The following is a 21581-nucleotide window of genomic DNA, read 5'->3' as shown; positions in this document are numbered from 1 at the left end:
CACTCAACATTTGGAATTTTGGCTCAGGTTCACAAATGGAGACCGGCAGGGCCGTTCAGAGGATTGGGCCTGGAAAGTTGTCCAGGGCATCACACTAAAGAGGGCCCCACCGCAAGACTGTGGACAGTGGAATAAGCGGAGCCTCAGATGAAAATTTGCCCCGGGTCTCCCAGAACCTTTGGGCAGCCCTGGATACGGGCGCTGCCCCATTACTCGCGTGTGGCGTTGTGAGACTCTGTGGACCTTTGATTCATATCCGTTGGCAGGGAAACTCTGCAGCCCCCTGTAGTGGCAACAGAAAGAGCATCCGACGCAGTAAATTTGGCTGCGTTGGTGACGGCGAGTGCGTTAACTTGGCTCTGTCGCTGCTGCCGCAACAATTGGCGCGATGTTTTCCAGGGGGGTTACTGACCGGCACGTGGGGTAGGGGGTGGCCCGCACCGGTATCCTGCAAGGCCGCACGGCGAGACGGCGAGGGCTCACGCGAACATTCCATTCGGGGTTTTCCCGTGCTCGGTCGGGGATGCGGCTGTGCCCTGGTGGTCAGCGCAACGGGCGTGCAACGCAAAGGTCGCCATTCTGATTCCATCTCCTGACGCAGCAGGTCGACCAGTGGGGCAAAGTTTCCGAAAATGCCCCCCGCCTCTGTCGACTCAGCACACAACATGGACTCACCCCAGTTTGTCGATCAACAGATCGCGTGTGGTCGTGGGGTAAAGTGTGGGTTAATCCCACCTCTTCCAAGATGTCTGGACGTCGTTGAAGAATAGGGAACAAAAATACCACCAGGGAGGGCTCTCTAGAGCTCCCTGGAGGAGAGGGTTTGTTTCTGCCAGCAGTGGCGTGAGCGGGCAGTTGCAGAGCTGCACTTTTACCCTTCAACTTCACTCTCTTCCTCTTCAAATGGGGACGGAACGTTGCTCAACTCTGTTCGCGATACTGACCCAGCGGGGTGGAATTTACAGATTTCTCCACAGGAGACACCTATTGGGATTTTTTTTTATTACATGGATAAATACTGAAAAAGTCGAGGCTTGATTATATTAACAATATATGAAAATTGGGTCGTAACAAAAATGTCAAGATCCTTCGCTGAATCAAAGTAGGTTTAGTGTGGGGCAAATGTAATCACATCCTCACGCCCATTTTCTGCAGTCCATTGTTGCACAGTAACACGCGTAGAGCACGCATTAAAATCGTAACACTCCCTGCACTGGGCTAAGATTGATTCTGGGTAATAATTTTCTTTGTTTTTTTTTGCAAGGGGAATATCGGCTAGCCAGGTTTTTTTTTAATAACAAAAAATTGGACTGAGCTCTGCGTGAGCAGGGTCCAATTTCCATAGTGGTTGCCCTTTGCTGCTAAAGGCAAAGTGTAGGCTGCTGGAAGTTTTTTTTCTCTCCCAATAAAGCAGTCATTTAAATTCTGTACCGTAGTCGCATAAAAGGGGCGCGTTACCACTGCAGCCTCTCATAGTCAATGGGTCAGAGCGGAACACTGTACCACTATAAGTGGCAGCTATTTAGTAATGTTAATGGCTAATAAAAGTAGATTATATGATGGCCGAATCTTGATTTGAAGCTTTCGTGACTGCAGGAATCCATACTTATTGGTTATTTCGGTAAAGTCACGTAGGTGAAAATAAAATAAAAAATAACTAAATCACAACGTTTCGGAGACAACACAAGCATCCGTCATCAGGTGGGACAACCACAGCAAAACAATTACTGTAGTGGGCATCAAAACATTTTTTTGCGGTAGTTGTCTCACCTGATGACGGAAGCTTGTGTTGCCTCCGAAACGTCGTGATTTAGTTATTTTTTTATTTGTATTTTATTTTCACCTACGTGACTTTACCGAAAGAACAAAAGAGTATGGATCCTTGCAATCACGAAAACTTAAAATCTAGAAGATCACGACGTTTCGATCGCAACACAAGCAACCGTCATCAGGTGAGACAAACAGAGCAGTTCTCCTGATTAATTACGTCGTAATCTATTAATTTTCTATCTACGTGACTTTACCGAAAGAACCAAACAGTATATGATGGCCTACTTATCAACTAAGGGCACTACACAATTCACTTTTATTGACTATTTAAAGATACCATCTTAGGTGGCACCAACAAATACAATATTTGGTCTGGACCCTCTGCTAAACTCGATTAATTTCTTGAAAATGGAGTACCAACGATTTGATCAGTCTCTATATTTTCATAATTTGTCTTAATCTGACACTTTTATTCTTGGTTTATTTGATTTGCCAATAATTTGAGGACGTTTTGTTGTTGTTGTGATATTGTACATTTGACGTTATCGTTGTGTAATTGATTTTCTATATCCAATCCTGCATTATTATTAACCCAGGTCTCCATTGAAGACGAGACTGGGGGGCTCAATTCCTGTAAAATTCGTTTTTACACTTTGGCAGAATTCCAGTGTGAGCCATCACAGTGCCGTGTAGCACGATACGGGCTGCTCATGCCCTCTCAGCATCCCCTGCACAAGCCAAGCACCAACATCGTGACCGACACAATTCCACACCTTCATAAACTCTGCACCATTGGCCCTGACCCTGCCCAGGTTTGACCAGTCCACAGTTATGGCCATAGAAGCTACGGAATGGATGCATGTCACGTGGTATTGGCCTCACGTGAGTTACACAATGTGGAATGATTATTTTCAGACTTTGTGTAAAAACAGCTATCATTCTGCCAAAAGGTTGTGGAATGAGAGCCAAATTATCCAAATAATGTAGGCCCTTTCTCGTCTCAATGGGCTACTCGTGTGGCAACAACTCAGCATCCTGACCCGCCCAGTTCTGATCTCTTTTCCACACTGTTGGATCAAGTGGCTGTGTCGTGCACTCACCAAATTCAGGGAAGGCTAAAATAAAAAAATAAACAAAGCCCAAAAAGAGAAGTTGAATGGAGGCCCTGACTCTCCCGTGCAAGCTTGGAGATCGATTGTTTGATTAGATTTCATTTCAGCGGAGACTGTGACCTTTTAAATGAGGTTTCATGTCAGGCCAGATAATTATAATGTGCATTTCTTTGCGGTTATGATGTCTGCGCTGCACATTTTGTATTGAATCTAAACACGTTTAGCATTATTAATAACCAGAAGTGTAAGTTGAATTTCCCAATGTAACATTGTAATTGTTGGCCGAGTCGCGTTTTATCAGACAATTGTAAGTGAAGCATGTTATCATGAAACATAGGACAGCCATTCAGGTGTTCACCATGGTGTTGCTAAAATAACGTTGGCGAATTGGAAAATGTTTTAATTTTCCATCCAATGCCATTAAAGGCAATGTAAACTCTAAAGGCGTTTGAATAGTAAAACAAAAAGAATCCACCTCATTTCACTTTTCTCGCATGGCATTTGAAGTGCAACAGACAAAGAGTTACAAATGTACGTTAAGTCCGGTAACCCATTCAGGGCATTAAGAGTTGCTCGATGGCACTGCTCATAGCTCCGGTATGGGCAGGCATTGGGCTAACCCCCTTACGCGCGGAAACACAACGGGTGCCGTCGAATAGGCGACGGAGCAACGCTAACCCTCCTCGTTGTAAGGCAAGCAATGTGGAAAGCATGGAAGCACAGTACAGTACAACTAATTATTTTGCTGCACTGCCCTCTGCAGCACAGCAGTGGATCCCCATCCGAGCACTACCCTGGCTCAATGCCGCTGAGCTGGGGAGAACCCAGGAGATGGGGCGTGTTGAGGGTGCTGTGGCCATCAGTTACGCCGCCGTCTTAGGAAGGAACGCCAGAGCTGGGAGCTTATCGAGAATAAAAGTGTCTCGTTCAATGAGAAGTGGATCATGAACTGAATATAGCAAACGTGCGATAATATATGAAACACAGCAGCACACAGGATCAAGATATTAACAATGCAGAGAAGGTATTAAGGCAACACATTTAGCAGTCATCGTCATCGCCGCCACCATGAGCCGTAGTTAATAAACTGTTGGATGAAGGACTCCTCAAGTCGTCAGCATCCCTCATGACCCCGTAATGCAACAGTCCATCTCACTCTTGCAAACTGAACACGTACAAACCATCAATCAGACTCTGGAAAAGATGAATGAATATCAAATGCCATTATGCTGAGTCTTTTTAGACTATGAACAAGCATTCGACTCGGCGGAAATTGACTCTGTCATCCAAGATCTAAAAAAAACATAAAATGTGTTTTGAAATGATAAACATAGTTACGTAAAGTCACATGTTACATTGCAGGGTTAATTGTGGAATTGATAAGTTAGATATAAATTGTAATAATTTCTTAGTGAATGCCGTAATATGTCATACGATAGGAATGTGAAAGGCGACGGCCTAACGTGCTTTGGGGCTGTCATTTTATACGGCTCGCAAGTTCCGACACTGCCATGCCCTCCAGCAACGCGTGGCATTTCCTCTCCAGTTCAACTTGCTTGGAGCTTCTTCATTCAATTCCTGAGGAAGCACCCACCACGTGGAACAAGACAAAATGTTTTACTCGACAGCGGTTGATGACGTTCACCAGCGTGGAGGTTAAATTCGTTTACCCATCCCGTGTTTAAATTCCGTGATTAAGTAACTGCAATTGCAGCTTCTTCCGCACCTCCGATTAGCACGTGGGCTACGTACGGTACGAAAGAAGTTGAACATACGTACACACTTTCTGAATTTTGCCAGCCGTTGCTCCATGTATGTCTTGAACTTCTTTCGCACCATACGTAGCCAACCGTGCAGTTCGTGCTACCCACCCACCCACAGTTTGCCTTACCATGATTACCAATCTTATCTACTCAGGTGTCACTTCACACACACTGCACGCACATGATAGTTGGTAACAAGGGAAAGTTGTACGCTGTGGGTCTCTAAGACTGGAGATGATGAACACTGCCTTAGCAGGTTGCTCCTAAAATAAAAACGATTGCCATAGAAATACATTGTTCTGCACAGAGATAAATAATTTAGTACATTACACACTGTGGACGCTTGTCATAACACTTTAGAATAATAAGACATTTTGTCTTCAGCTATTAATAAAAGTTAAATTAAATGCATGCATTTGTTTGATGTAAATGTAATTGGGTGTGCCTCAGGCTCCTTATAGACACTAAACATCCTATGCCGTGCCTTTTACGCAAATTCTATTTTGTGCTAAAGTTAAGCGACTTAACTCACAGTGAGTAATACGTATCGTGCGTCTTAACGGCTTGTTCCCAAAATAAATGTCCTACCACACAACCGAATGCTCCCGTGATGTAGAAGAATGATGGATCACGGTGCAGCTTCTGCTTTAAACAGAAACTCGCAAAGCCACAGCCGCTTGGTTTTGGTGGCGCTATCGTGGGCAAGGCCCCAGTGCCGCGGCATTGGCGGTGCCACCATCATCCTTCTCTCGTCATGGCTCGAAAGTCAATGGTGTTCGCTTTGTGCCATTGGGATTATTTACCTGTTTGCATTCTGTGATGCTTTCTGACAACAAGTGTTTGTCATCAGAAGTATATAATTAGCGATAATAATGTTACGTTCCAAGCACAATGGCGAGATGATGGCACAAGTAAGGACCTCATCGGGAAGTGACAAGGGGAGATACCTCGCCCGATACGTTTTGTCTCCATATTTTAGGCAGCCCATGGATCAATTTGACTGGTTTTGAATGAAGTCTCTGAAGTCAATCCACTTCTGGAGGAAGAGCTCCCCACGTCGCCGCCACCTCTCACGATCTTGCAGTGCTGGATCGGTATTTTACACATGCAAAAATAATGTTGTTTTTAGGACCAGCTCTAGGGGTGTGCGACATGTGCACACATACAGGGCGCGCTGCGATCACGGTAGCACCAACATCCGATTCTTATTTTGTCTCCATAATCTGAGGCACCATTACCATGTGTTGCACGTGTAATTACGTTCATAATTCGTGGAAGTAATCGTGCCACTATTTCTACTGAGGCCAGCCATGTTTGTTTGCAACACTTTGTTGCATTCTGTTTTCTCGATGTGCCTACACGGAGTTCAATTTTGTGTTATTAGTTTCTTACTTAGACATGCGGCCTGCCAAGATGGCGCAGGTGGGTACAAAATGGCGGCAGCGTACAATGGTCTACGTGCTGGCGGGGGGGGGGACCTCCCTACAGCCAGGATTTTGTTGGCACGGCTGAGCTCCCTCCTGTCATCGCTGCGACTATGAAACCGAGTGCAATGCACGAATTCCGCAAGTGGAGATGAAAGCCAGAGTCGTCTGACAGTCTCGCTTGCTGGGAAGCGAGTTTTGCATCAAAGCCGACGTGACAGCAGGGGCCCCGACACTTGTAATTGTGTTGACGTCGTGGATACTCGTCTCTCTTTCAGAAGGCAAGTGGAGATAAGTTTCAAAATGTGTCGATATGTGCTGAGCTTACACAAAATGAAATGCACTCCCCATTTACTACTGCGCAGGTTGTGCTGCGTAGCTCACCCGTTTTCTGGCCGCACCCTCGTGTTTCTTGATCACGATGTTTGACGTTTCACTAAACGTTCTGGGAGCTTCTTCAGGAACACATCCCCTTTACACACTTTATATATATACACAGTATATATATTAAATGGCTAACTGATGAAAGCATCTTCTCAAATCGAAATGCAACTGTATTGTAGCTGTACTGGCTGAAATTATTTCAGCACGGTTTCTGAGCTGCTTTCAGTGTCACGCCAGCCGTGGTGAGTGCAGGCAAGGTATCATATTCTTAGGTTTTTTCGGTAAAGTCACGTAGGTAAAACATCAAAATTAATGAAAATAAAATAAAATAAAACAAAAAATCACGACGTTTCGGAGGCAACACTGTGTATTCGGCTGTGACGGTCCCACCTGATGACGGAGACTTGTGTTGCCTCCGAAACGTCGTGATTTTTTGTTTTATTTTATTTTCATTAATTTTGATGTTTTACCTACGTGACTTTACCGAAAAAACCTAAGAATATCATTCCTTGCAGTCACGAAAGCTTCAAATCTAGAATTAATGCAGGCAAGGTGGTTCGAAGCGGTTTGAGCGCGGCAATGCGCGTAACATGGAGCCACGTGACGTGTAGGAACCATCGGCGCAGAGGAGCGAGGGCACGCAGGCGATGTCTCGGCCGGGACTTTCGTCCACACAGGAAAGGGCCACTCGGAGCCCTGGTGTGCTGTTGCTCACAACAGCCGTGCCCTTACGCAGAGTGGATGGCATTTACTTTGAGAATATTAATTAACTAATCATATTTAGAATTTACACTTCCTGACTGGTAATCTAACAACAAAAAAGATAATTTGAAGGTATTTGACATGTGTTTAAATCTCCACAGCTTTTTCTTTAGCTTCTTGTGTGGCACTGATTGTCCGTCTGTATATGCTGGAAAACATTCCAAGAACGAACCTGTGGAGAGAATACCACAATACCAATTCTTCTTGGCTGTGCCCCTATTCACTCATCCTATCCTCTGCACCACCCTTATATCAATTCTCTGAAAGCCCTGTCATCCACACATTGACTCTTCTCGTATGCGCAATACGTGCAGCTAATGAGAAGTTAATCTGGAGGAGACCGAAAATGTATCCGATTATCCGCACTCTGCCGCACAGGAGTCTGAAAGTAGGCAGCCTGAAGAGCAAACGTCATCCGAGTATCCGTGACTGTGCGGATAAGAGGAGTAACGTAAGTGGCAGCACATTCAACGAATTGTTCTTATTCATCCGTATGTAATGACCGAAATTAAGAAGCACTCACTCCAAGCCAATTTGCAGCATGAAGACTATTAAAAAATAGGCCATGGTCTCCGATTGGCGGAAATAGGCCACCACAGTGATTGGTCGGGAGGCAGGGCTTTTGAAGCGATTGGAGGTAAAGGTTTGAACGATGATAGGCGGGAAACAGAGCGGAACCCAGAGGCGACGATTGGGATCCGTTCGAGCAGAAGGGCAGGGATTGGATAAGGAGAAAAAACACTGGAAGAACATTCGAAAAAGGGGGCTCGAAAGATATAAAAGGGCTGAGCACAAGGGGAGGGGACGTTCGAGGGAAGGCACGAGCTTCAAGACCAAGCACGATGCCTGGACCGAGTGTTGTTACCGTGTTGTAATAAAATAAGCTCCTAGTGGTTCGTCGTTCGAGTCATTTCACATAGATTGTTACGCGGATAACAGGAGCACATTTCATGGATAAATACAGATAATAGCTTTTTAGAATCACCATTACCCACATGACGTGCTGTATTATGAACCTGCTGTAATCGGGATACCCACACACGGACATAAATAAAATATCACAATGTTAACCCCGTGTATTTAAGAGCACTCTCATGAACTCTAAACAATATATCACGCTAATAGACCTGAATATCATCCTCTGGTGCGTTGCCAGCAGAAATCAATGCAACAAAATTAATTTTTGCTCCGACGTCTATGCTCCCCGTCTTCACCAACCCACAGTGAGTGGCCCGCTGAACTATGAGCAAATAACCAGAAGGGCCATCCCCGTGCGTCGTCCTATGGGAGACTGGAATCTACTCAAGCAGCGTGGAATATCCACCAGTGGCGCAGGGCAAGAAAGGGAGACACACTGCCGCATTGTTCACTTGAGACATAAGCCATGGCGAATTTGATTAAACCCATAAATATATATAGAGGGAAGCACCCTAACAGACTCACTCACAGGCACAGTGCATGTGATGAACATGGAGACACTGGCGCTGCAGTTGTATGTGGCTGTGGTAAGTCTCAATGCACGACATATTCTCCGATTTAAATCGTATGCGGAACATTTCGTGATATTTTTCTGGGAGGCGGGCGGGCGGGCGGGGTTGGTGTCGTTTAGACTCCTCGGCGCCGCGTGGACGTGACGACGCACGCCCACGGCGATCGCTGGAGGACAGCCGCCGTGCAGGGGGGGGGGTCGTGATTCTTGCCCGAAGAGTGTCCCGGAAAAAACATTCCTCCTGCATTTTTAAAGGTTCTGTCCTGTGAATTCTATCCTGGCCAACGACGACGCGAGGGAGCTGCCAGAGAACCGCTGTTGAAGACTCCTTCCACAGCCCTTCCTCTTCCCCGCGATGATGCGGAATCCCACGCTCCTCTCTCTCTCTTTCTCATCCTCGGGTACGTGGGGAGCGGTAGTGTCGCAGTTAGCCCTCTGCGCTACGAACCCCACGACCCGAGTGTGATGCCGGCTAATGGCCAATGCCGGCAAGTTCAAGTTGAAGTTTCAAGTTCATTTATTTGGTATAGCCCTGTGAGCCATTCGGCTCTTGAATCGGGTGCAACCGCAATAAACAAAAAACAAAAACATGAACAAGAAAACATCTTAAAGTGACTATGTGCAAACAGAAAATCCAAGAAAAGACAGCAAAATATTGCAGAAAAAGCACCGTACACCAACGTTGTGTTCAAAAATCCCAGTGGATGCAAGTCAAACAACAACAACCACAAGACAACTTAGATTAAGGCCATCAGTCTAACTCCGTACTACAACAAACATACATGGCCAAAAAAAAAACGTTTCTAAATCACCAAAATAAATCCATAAAAGCAATGAAACTGTGATCATAGGAACTGTGACCAAATTTTCACAATAAACGACATAAACAACATGTACAACGAAATCCTGCAGCCATAGCTGGCTGCATGAGTCACTCCACAACAGCAGGAGCATCAGTCGGAGTATCAAACATTTCCAATGCACCTTTAAGATCAGTAACGATGATCTGAGCCGGTTCCTCGGTGTACATCCACATAAAGTGAGACCAAACTTTATTTAAGAGATGGGCTATAACTTTCACACGCGCACCATGCAAGTGCACCGCGTAGAGTTGAGCTGCGTTATAAACCATCGCAACGAGGAAGCGGCATGCATTATCGATGGAAGGCAGGCGATGAAACGTACGGCGGTGAGAGCGTGCGCCGCGGAGTTTGAGTTGTGTCTGGCGCGCAGTATTTATGAGGAAGTGAAGGAATCTTTCAGCGCTCGTTCCTCCAAGTGTTGAGCAAACCTCGCCGGGTCGTGACTCGCTAATGGGCGACCGTTCCTCTCGCCAACCCGGCTCCCTGCCGTGGCGCGCGGGGGGGCGAGTGGGGGGGATGGGCAGCGGCACCGCACGATCGATGCCCTCCCCAGCTCAATCCTGATCGCCACTTTTATTTTTCTGCTTCCTAACGAACGGCCTGTAACGAGGGCAGCTTTAAAGGGCGTGAACGCTGTCTGGCAGGGCTGCCAATCCGCAGCCACAAAGTGGCAGCCGCGGGGCCACGCGCCACGCCAAGCGTCGGGGTTTTGAGATTTGCGCTCTCGCGTTGCTGAGGTCGCTGACGCTTGGCTCGAGTTCAAGGAGAGGGGTTTGACCTCTCGAGACCTCCGCGCGTTGCCATGTTGTGTTTGTCAAATGTTTTGCTGGAACATCCAGGCAGGAAAATATATAAATGGATTCCTATGCCTATACGGTTTTGCATAATTTAGTTTAAACCTTTTAGCCGCCTCTCTTTCAAATCCCAGATCCTCCGCGAATAATCCTTCTGTGTGAGAGTTAAAGAAACAAATACTGTACAACTCATGGGAACATTTAAAAAAAACACGTTTTTTAAACTTCATATGAGAAATGCCAACCATTAATTGATTTTATTCTTTAAATGTTGACAATGTGTTATATTCTTCAATTGAATCATGACCTCCCAATTGTAGGGGATGTGTGAGAATTAAATCGTGACGTGTCTGGTATGTACGCAGGGCGATCCATTTAACAAATACCGCACTAAAATATTCGCCATAAATTTGAGAGAAATCAACATCTCATTTCAAAGCCTCCACATGTCTCCAACCAATTCCAAATGCACTCATTCAATCTGTTAATACTGACCTCTGCAAAATATTGAGCCATCGCTGTCACAATATTCAATCAGTGGTTTCGAAGACGGTCAGTAGAAGTCGGTGGGGCGTCTATAAATAGATCGCTTTGTATTTAACAAAACAACCCAACATGGTCATCCATCACGGTGGCGAGACGTTAACTACCTCGCGTGGTATACAGGAGGTCTTGGGTTCGATCCCAACCCTGACGCCTGCTATATAATTGGAGTTTGTGTGTCTCTCTCTCTGTGGTTGCGTTGATTTTTCTCCAGGTCCTCCGGGTTTCCCCTCCCCATTAAGAATCAACATCACGCGTTGAGAGATTTATTGGCTGCTGATACAATTTCCACATGAAGAGCCACTTCGTTGAGCTATTATTTGTGGACAGATCACGTCTAAAAAAAGCTGTATAGTTCATCGGGCCTTACCTAGTAAAAAAGAAAGTTAGTGCTACAGTTTATAACGCCACAGCACATAGACATTTTAGAGAGGTAGCATAAACGGATGTTTATTGTAAAAGGTAGGGTACTGGGCATATACCCGGGATATTTACACTGGGTGGATTTATTAAGAGGCGTTCCCATTGCTATACATGGGGACGCTGCCTCATGCTACGATGGACATTTGGCCGTGACGTTTGGCGCACAGTGGCTCATTTTTCACGCGGTACCCGCGGCATCCCAGTCGGGAGGAGGACCGTCGGATGGAAATCTCTGCGTCCCGAGAACGTGGTCTGTTATCGATGCGATGCTTCAAACACCACCATGAGTTCTGAGATATGGACTTGCGTGACAACACACGCCGCTCATGGATCGCTGGGTGGCCCAGACAGCTCGTGAACATGTGGGTCTCCACAGCTTTAAGAATTGAAATAGACACGGTGTGTGTATATATATACAAACTGCCTGTCCACATCGATATGGTGCGAGCCATCTGTCATCAGGACAGTGTGTTGAGTTGAGTGCTACCGTGTTGCAGGGAACATTACATTCAACATACCAACATGTTGAGGAGTTGGTACGACCAAAGTCCAGCAGGCGGTGCCGCGTTAGCGTTGCGAGGAGACTGCGAAGTGCGCTGTGGCTCGTGGCTCGTGGCCTGCACCGCCCATTGGGCGTCTCGTCTCTCGAGCTGTCGCCACGCGCCGCTTGCCGCGGGGCATCTTCAGGAGGCGAAAGCAGAACGAGAGAAGGGGGGACGCGCCAGATGGGAGACGCTGATTGCACCTTGAGCCAGAGAAATCGAGAGGCGATCGCCGGCCTCCGGTGCTCCGTGTGGGGGTCGGGGAGGCAGGGGGCTCTGGCGAGGCCGAGGGGGGAGAGGAAATAAAGAGAAGGGGGGTCGTGGGGCGCGTCGCGCCACCAGCAGACACATTGATCACCCCCCCCCTTTCTCTCTTCGGTGGATCTTGTTAAGAAAAGGAGGTCCGTTCTTGGTATAGCGCGAGGCCTAAATTGGCGGCCGCTGTCACAGTGAGGCTGCGGGCACTGCTGCCCGTGATGGATGCACGCGAGCGGTGGCGATGAAGCCAGCGGGCCCCGCTGCGCCCGGCGCACGCGGGGGTCAAGATGGAGCGCCTTGCGCAAGGCGAGCAGTGGAACGAGCACGCCGAGTCGGGCGCGATTCGTGCCGCGCGTGAAGGCGGCCACATCTGCCGCGCCGTATGGAGCAGTGCGCAGATTTGTTTTAGGGAGAGAAAGAGGCAGTGGATCGTAGCCAGAGGAGACGAGGTGCCGCCTTGAGCCTCGACTGGAACACGGCGCTGGGAATTGGCAACACGGATGTCTGAGGAAAATGGAGTTCCAAACTAGATAGGAGAATGAGCGCTCTCCCACTGAGCGAATGTTGACTGCAGACATCGATAGAAAGCTCTGGTTACTGGAGTTGAGTGAGATGAGAGGGGAGAGGTTGGAAGGTGTGTGCGGAGAGAAGTAGAGTGAGATGGGAAGGGAGACGTGTGAGTGATTTAGGGGAGGAGAGGGTGATGAATGGGGAGATGTATGCGGTAGTGAGTCCTTGGAGGACTTTGAAGACGCAGTGGGATCTTCGCATCGATCCAGGATTGGACTGCGGGGATTGCAACATGGTCACTCGTCCATATATGTTTTTAATACTAGCGCCTCAATATGGCAGCACTTTTTCCAATCAGCCTCAGGTGGGTGTCCCTGTGAAGATCTCGTATCGCCCTGCGTGCTCACGGCAGCCTCTGCGCTCCTGGCGAGCGCACCGCGTGCGCAGTGCCGAGCGTGTGCGCGCGTGCGTGAAGCACGTTTGACATTCGAGCAGGAACGCCGAGTGTCTGTAATAGGTTGCTTTTAATAGGACGCCTGTTTCCTCGTTATTTCTTCCAGCGATGCAAGCACACGTAACACGATTTTAATTATGAAATGCCATCTTCGTCTCTATATATTGTTTTCTTCTCGCAAGAATGTTCGCGATGAAACCACGTGCTCTTTGCGCTCCTGTCAGCTCGCGACTCTTTCGCGCTGCCACGTGACTTCACCTTCGCCTCGAGGTGCCTGTGTTGGGCGGCGATGGGCTGCCTGTGACTTGGCAGTCGCGCCACGCGCCCCTCACCCCGCTGCGGCGAGCACGCGGGGTGGTCGCGGTGGCACCGCGCGGCCTTCTCTCTCAGTGGCCAGCCACAGCACAATCATTGGAAACGTTTCCTTGAATCATTCCCATTGTTGTTGTTGTACGATGTGTATTCACCGACCCCTTCCCTCCGTGAGAATAATTTTCACATTCATACTGAATGATAAAAAAAACACATAAAACGTGAATGTGAACACACGTGGAAATGTTTTCATTTTAAAATCACCAAAGGATAGAAATGTGTTGCATATTATGTTTTTTTCACAGCTGCGTTCTAGCTCTCAGATATGTTTTTTCCTTTGTTGCATTTTTCTTTTATTTGTAGACAGGGGGAGTGATGAATGCTGCGTTGTTTGCAATTCCAAACAACACAACTGCTGTATTCTTGTGTGTTTGGAATGATGGGATGTAGATTCTGTGTACGGTAATCGCCTATTGCTGTGTGACAGGGCAAACTTGTTTTTAATATGATGGACAGATGACTGCCATGCAATTACCACCATGCATTGAACATAACGTGTAACTTATCAATCACGTGCTCGTTCGTGAATTTGTATTTAGCAAGAGTCCTTTGCCATTCATTGATCTCTCCTGCGAGGGAGCTGCAAGTGTCTTTGTAGACACGTGCTCATTCGTCGTTGGTGAGCCACGCAGCCCTCATGAGAGGCGGGGCCTAGCGCGTGCCTCTGACTGAAGTCACGTGTCCTCCTCCAATTGTTAATGCTCTCAGGATTATTTTTAGTTTTTAATTTAATTGCTCGACGGAGTTAGCGAGATGTACAATTACAATTCGCAGGGATATCTGGCATCTGCTGGCTCAGTGAATGTGTGAGGAGTGTGACATCAACACCTGTTCTGGTTGGTCAGGCTGAATGGCACTGTGGTTATAGCGTTGTCTTACAACATTAACGGAGGGGGCAAAGTTCAAATCAATTTCATGGGTTAACTCAGCCTATCAATAATCATCGTCGTCATCATCCCTCTGGGATGTACCACTTTGCGTGAAGTTAACACTGGAATGGGGAGTATCCTCCACTAGCACACGTGAACTTTTATTTGACTATGAATACAATTAATAGTAAAATGTATATCGAATTATGGAGACGCGCATAGAGTAGAGTTACAGTGAGGGACAAGTCAGGGATCAGACACAAACGAGAGACATGATATTGACTGTTAAGGAAAGCAAGTGGGCTTCAACCGGATACATCACGAGCAGGCTGACTGATGGGCAAGGCTCGTGTTGTCCTTCCCCCGCAATGGAGAGATTGTTTCCCGACCCTCACTGACGAGCAGCTGGGGGTGGAGAGGAGGAATTGGTGGGGGTGAGGATTGCGAGCGAGCCAAGCCGACGGAGCTTCATGGCCAATGGAGCTCGTGGACACTCTCCCCCGGGTCCTGGTGCTGAGCGTGGCCCAGGACTGGGGTTGTGCCTGGGCTGGCAGAGCCTGGGCCCTCACTGGTCGAGGGATTGAGGCACTGGTGGCTCACTGTCACATGTGGAGTCGTGGGTTATGCTGCGAAACTGTGTTGGCAGTGGTGCATCGGCACACATAACAAATTCAACTAAAAACTATTCACATAATATGGATTGATCGATATGCTGTGAAGGGCCATTTCCCAAAACGTCACCTTTGTGTTTTTTCTTTCTTTTAGGGCGGTGTTATTTTCGGATGTGTGTGAACGTTTAGCGTTCGTGGGTGTGTGGTCAGTGGCGTGTGCTGAATGAAAGTAGGCTCCAACTAAACAGCGAGTAACAGCTTAGACGATAACAACGGCAGCAACAACAGCAGCAGGCTTTGCTCGGGAATTAATTGCCTCGCGTATTGAGCTGACAGCAGACTCCCCGCTGGGCTCCCTGGGTCATAGAGACTCAGCTCCCTCGCGCTGTGCACTCAGGTAATGAAATTTCGGTGCAAGTTTTGGACTTCCGTAACTTTGTCTCTATTCTCCCAACAGGGATTTCTGAGAACCGTTACTCTGTTCGTTCAATGGTATCCCTATTCCATGAAACCACTCAGAGAAAATCTGTTTCCATTGTCTCCATGCTCGGTGGCACATTTCTTAATAACGCTTTGCAGATCTGTGCTTATTGCTGCAGCAGAGCTAGGATTAGTTTTAAGGCACGGTGTTCGATACTGGCTGCAGTTTTTAAATTAGGCAGACGTTGACTAGGAGGCTACAGAGACACCAAGTGAAAGATGCGCGTTACATGAATGTCTGGAAGCATTTAGCTCATCTGGTCATGCAGCATTTTTCATGGAGTGCGACCTAGAATTGCAAAAGTCATGAGACTATTTTATAGTTTGGGGGTCAAAAAAATGAACACAAAACATCCATCGTATTTCATTTGTTTCCCCCCACTTAATTTGGAAAACGTGGCAGTGGTGAGAAATGAACAAAATACAAGTTTGGTGTGACTGCCAAGCGACCAACATCCCTGTAGCAGGATAGGTGGTCGAGCGCCGCCCGCCTGGTATAGACACGAAGTCACGGGAAGGGATCTCACGCACAGCCGCGGTAGCTCGGCGGCCTGGAGACGCGAGGTTCGCATTCGTGGTCACACCCTGGCAAATATAAATACAAACCTGGAAAAGAGCATTTCTGCGTCTAACGCCGCACGGGCCCGTGTCTTTGTCGTGTGTGCCGGCTGGCCTTCATTGCCGCTCGCTAACGGCACCCGTACCACTACTCCGGCTACAGGAGGCAACCTTTGTCTTTGCTGCAGGAGTCACGTGCAACCCCCGGGCCTCTCTCCCGTGGTGCCCGGCCGAGAGCCGGCGGGTGGCGCCGGCGGTGGCGCCGTCGTGCAGAGGAGCCGCCACCTGTGGGTGCCCTCGGCGGGGCGGCCGATGCGCCAGCCGCCCCGGAGCCCCAACTGCGGCACGTTCCGCTCCAACTCGGCGGACGACGCGCTGCTGTCGGCGCCGGCGCCGCCGCGCAGCCCCAGCGCGAGCGCGTCTGAGCTGGCGCTCGACACCGTGGTGGAGGGCACCGCGGCTACCAACGACGCCGAGGGGGGGGGGCAGCCCCTCCCCGCGGACGGCGCGGCCGACGGAGCCGACGCGCAGTCCACGGCCGGCAAGAAGCGCCGCTCCAGCCTGGGAGCGCGAATGGTGGCCATCGTGGGCCTCTCTTACCGCAGCAGGAGCACCTCGCAACTGAGCCAGACCGGTACGTGGGGGCGGGGCGGGCGGGTGGCGGGTTCCTTGATTCCTGCGCCTCAAATTAAATGAAAATTTCAGAGAGTGAGGAGCCTCTTATTGGGTTATCGGCGCGTCAATACCACGGCGGGCTGCGCCGCCTTGTGCGGACTATCGCCAAATGAACCCTCGCCAGTGCTGGAGCCACCACGTCCCTCTGCGTGCCACCCGGGGGAGGGGGGGGGGGTTAGCGCCACTAATTAGAAAGCCACTGCAATCACGAGCGTCCACAGCCAGCGACCCGCTCACCCTGAATGCCCCCAGTCTCCTTCCCGAGTTCGGAAGCTAAGCGGGTTAGAGCCAGGTGAGTACATAGAGTGGGGAGAGCCGTCTGGGAATGTCAGATATTGTGGCTTTGGGGTGCGGATTGGCCAGGAGATGTGAGCACATAAGAGATATACCATCCATCAGACTTGAGGCCCAGTCAGTCCTGCCTGGGCATTGTTATTAGGTCACAAACAAAGGGAATGTGTCCCAGATTAGTCCCAAGGTAATCACTGCGATTCACTGCCACTGATTTGTCAGCGTTATTGCTGTAAATAAGAATACTTTGAAAAATGTATTTGCGTGAGGATAACCATATATATTTTTTATTTCTTAGAGTACTTTTTGGAACTCGGTTATGTTTCATTCATGATGGGTTTTATTCCGTACATTGAGAGACGTCACGGCTGTGGGACTGTCGTGGCGGAAGCAGCTCCTGCTGTCTCTGTTGCGAGTGGATATCGTCTTCATTCAAAGTCGCCGCCCTTGGGAAGCAATCAAAGGGAATCTATTTATAAATAGAGCTGAAGACGAATAAAAGACAAATATCTCCATTCTAGTTGTAATCTTACTTTGCAGCCTCATTAGTGCACTATTCTCTAAATAGTGCACGTAACAGGTATATATCAATATTAACAGTCAGTGCATTACTCCAATGTAGGAAAACAAAACAGATACTAATAAACTATGCGTGTCCGCATTCTCTCAATATCTCATTATGAAACTTGTTAAATCACTGATTGATATTTTTCGACACATGAATTCTATAACTCATTTAATCATCCTCCAATAGGAAGTGGTTGGCCGTGCCAACACGGGCAAACTGTGGACCGGTTTCGATATTCAGTGTCCCATCGGCAGTGTCAGCTTTGTTTGAAGCAGTGCTGGCGAACTGCAGAAACAGGTTTATCGTCTGCTTATGTATCGTGTTGCTTACATTCTGCACAACGACGCGAGTTGTGGAGAGATTTCATCGATCTATTCTATTTCGGATTCATATAACGCCCTTCGCACGGCGCTTTAAAATGTAAGCCGACGGCGGTCAGCGAGGCAGGTGACAGAATGGACGGAGGGACAGGCGCTGGGAATGTAGCTGGTGCTGCTGGGGCAGGCAAGGCAGAACAAGGTGGAATGTCACGGTGAGAGAGGGTGTCTGATGGGTGCAACGCGGACGAGAGGCAGCGGGGTATGGGGCACATGCGCGAATCGGTGAAACGGGCATGGATGAGGGTAGGTGAGGGGTGGTAGGGGCAGAGTTCGATTGATCAGCTGGGCTGGGCCTCTGGGTTAGAGCGGCACATTGTTGTGGCACCGACCGCTGCCGCTCTGCGCCCGCCGCTATTGTTTGAGACGGCGCCACCGCCGCCGGCGCTGTCGGTCGATACCGAGGAGGCGGCGGCGGCGGCGGCAGCGGCAGTGAAGAGAGCGCGCTGCCGAAGCCGTGGGAATAGCGCGATGGACGACGCAATTCACACAGCGCTAATGACAACGATCCGACGTTGCACGCGCCCTTCCTCCGCTGCACGTGCCTCCGCGCGCACGACAAATACGCGCGGGGGATGAATCGCGTAACTCGCAAGGCAGCTCAAACAACGGCAGCAGCTGCATCGCCGCGTTTGTCTTCGACGCGGTCGGTTGTGGCCACCTGCCTCGCTCACACCTCGTCCGTCGATCATCATGACCACGTAATTGACTGTGATATTTCATATACCTATTTTAATAATACTCAAACCATGATTGGCCACACGCAATAACACAACAGCATTATGAGCTTGGAATTGATGTATATGATTGCTGTGGTTGTGGTGATAATGATCATGATGATGAATTATAAACAAACACTAAATTATGATTTTCATCACGGTTATAGCGGCCGAAAGGGTCGCATGAAAAACAGACTTCACCTTCATGTGCACCGTTGTGTATATATTAAAACATGGCATTAAAGGGCAAAATAAGTATTTTAACAGCATTGTTTCATATGCTTAAAATAACATTATAACAAAATGTTACATAGTTTAATACATTGACAATAAAAACCTCACTGTGTCTGAATACATATTTTGAAGGACCCTTTTCTTACAGAGGGTCCTTGCTTCTAATCATTTGGCAGATCAAGCGAGCTTGACTGCTGATGAGACACTGATTGCCGAAACCGGTCTAGAGTTTGCTTCCTGTGAACCAATGCTGCGGACAACATTGACTCCGTCGGGGCAGTGTGGACAATTGGTTGCGTGACAGATTTTTTTAATTTTTAAATGTGGAGAGACAAATATGGGAGGGAGGTGTAATATCATTATTTGTTTAGTAATTTTACATTGCAAACAAGCAATCATTTCAGCACCACGATGTGTGCGTGTGTGTATAAATAGATTTATTTTTTTGTGCACAATGACATTTCGGGCGCATCGTTCTGCAGTCGTTACCGTGCGCGGCGAGACCGGATTCAGTGAAGAAGAAATAATAACCCTGAGTATGTAATAACCCTGAGTATGTAATAACCCTGGGATAACGCCGTGAGCGTGGAGATATGGCAAGGCAATAGCACGGCACCAAACACGCAACGCCTTTGCAGTGGCCACGACAACACCAGCAACAAGACAATGGAACCTGTCGTCACTCCTGGTGTGCGTTTGCGGCGAAGGACGCACACCTTGTTCCGCACGGCGTTTGTAAAGCGGCTGGCACCATCAATGAACCCCAGTGTAGCATGTAAAGTCCGCGGGAGCCATTTAGCATTTCTGTTTCGTGAGACAGATGTGGAAAAAAGGGACGTGGCTTGAACTGCAGTAGTACGCTTCGTACAGAAACTGGCAACACAATAGCGTGAAGAAGTTGGGCTTCGTGAACCCGATGACAATAAAGAACATGTCGAAAGGAAGAGAAAAAAAGAATACGCAATATTCGTATGGGTAGCACTGCGGTTAGAAGGCGCATCTCACAGCCGTCGGTCTGCGAGTTTCAACTCCAGATCGACACGGCCAGTCATCTCCCTTCGGGTTGTTTTTGTTTGTCAGTCGAACGGCGCCGTGGAGGAGGAAGATTGCGCTGGGGCGGGTCACGGAGCTCGCCTCTCGCTCCCGCCCGTGCGGTGTCTGTCCTCTGCAAAGCGATTTCGTCCTTCGCTGTCGTTCCATCGCCAGCGTCGGCGAGCGTCCATCATCCTCGCTCCAGCGGCACGTCCCGCCGAGAGCCGCTTCGTGTTCTTCACACACGACGCCGAGTCTCTGCTTCGTTCCGATATTAGGAAGCTGTGCACTTTTAAATCTCGATTTGAAATCCGATTCTGTTTAGAACTGCTTTTTGTGTTTAGTTTGGGGTCCCTTTGTCCCATCTCCGATTAGCACGGTGGGCTACGTACGGTGCGAAAGAATTTCAACATACACACACATTAATTCATTCGTTCCTATTTGCTCCGTGTGCCCCCCTCTCTGCCTCTCCGCGTGAGCCCCAGCGTGGCGCTGAGGCGCTGGCTTGGTTCGACTGCGTGGAGGTCGAATGTGGAAGTTAAATGAGAGAGAGAGAACATATCTAGGAGCCCCCCACTAGCTGCAGAAGCAATTTAATTATTAGCACCGATCTGAGGGATTTGCATTTGTAATGCGATGTTTTAAAATGTATTAACATTTGAGGAACGTAAACAAAGGCTTCGCACATCAAAGTGCTTTCAAGTTCAAACGAACATTGGGTGCAGTCCGCATCACCATTGGCGGTCCTAGGCGTTGATAAAGCAGGCGTCAACTGATTAATAACCATGGATCGACACTCTTTAGTTAATCATCATCGGCCGTGAGCAATCCACTGCTGGTTGAAGGCCTCTCTAACAGGCCCGGCTCCAGCTCCTCTCGGATGAGAGGCTCCCAGCACAGCTGACGCGTGGGACAACATCGTGCCCGTGACTCCACCACCACTACCACCACCGCTGCCACCACCACCACCACTACCACCGCCACCACCACCAGCACTCGGAGAGTCACCCTGGGTGGGGTCAAGGGGCCATTGGGCGGTGCAGTGTCCGGCCCAGCGCTCTCCCAGAGCCCATCCTGCTCGCCAGGTCGCCGCCAACCCTCACGGCCTCGCGATGACCGAATGGATTTCGATGTTTAATAACGCGATGCAATCTGGACCACGTCTCCTTGCGAGAGCACACATTCTCCCCCACGGCATTTCGCTCGCCATCACGAGGGCCGCTCACCGAGGCCGGTGCTGCCATCCGGGGGGTCGCGTCGCTCGGCGAGCCGAGGGGCCGCGCGAGTCGTCGAACCCGAACCCGGCATCACGCAGACGCCGACGTGGGCGACGCCGCGGCGCTGGTGCCAGAGACGCGGCGTCGGCGCCTTCGTGGAAGCGGCGTCGTCGGCGGTGCAGGAAACGCGAGCGTCGCGCAAGCAAATCGACAAATGAACATTGCCCATGGCAATTACCGCGCTGGGGAAAACGAATGACGCCAGATGTCTGGGCGAGGCGCGTCTCTGTGGAGAATGGAATGTGACGAGAGACCCAGCAGCAGAGAGAGGCAACGCGAGTCCTTGTCGCGATGCGCTTCTGCTGCCAAGTTCTGGGCCGAGTCTTTGATCGGTCTGGGCAGATTCCTACCGGGGAGGTTCCGGACAGCGACACAACTGAACACTCAAAGTTTGTTCACGGAGAATTGTCTTCACATGGTGACAGTG

General features: G+C 49.1%; 1 protein-coding gene across 1 annotated transcript in view; it reads left to right on the top strand.

Moving 5' to 3' along the window:
* LOC144932362 (regulating synaptic membrane exocytosis protein 3-like) overlaps nt 1-21581 on the top strand; it is an 82546-nt gene that overhangs the window by 10807 nt on the left and 50158 nt on the right. Inside the window, exon 2 of the mRNA XM_078856326.1 lies at nt 16170-16615. Within this exon, the coding sequence (XP_078712452.1) occupies nt 16170-16615 (446 nt within the window). The remainder of the gene's footprint in view (nt 1-16169; nt 16616-21581) is intronic.

This window comes from Lampetra fluviatilis, chromosome 5 (genome assembly GCF_964198595.1).
Source record: "Lampetra fluviatilis chromosome 5, kcLamFluv1.1, whole genome shotgun sequence".
NCBI lineage: Eukaryota > Metazoa > Chordata > Hyperoartia > Petromyzontiformes > Petromyzontidae > Lampetra > Lampetra fluviatilis.
This window is presented reverse-complemented; position numbering and strand designations above follow the sequence as displayed.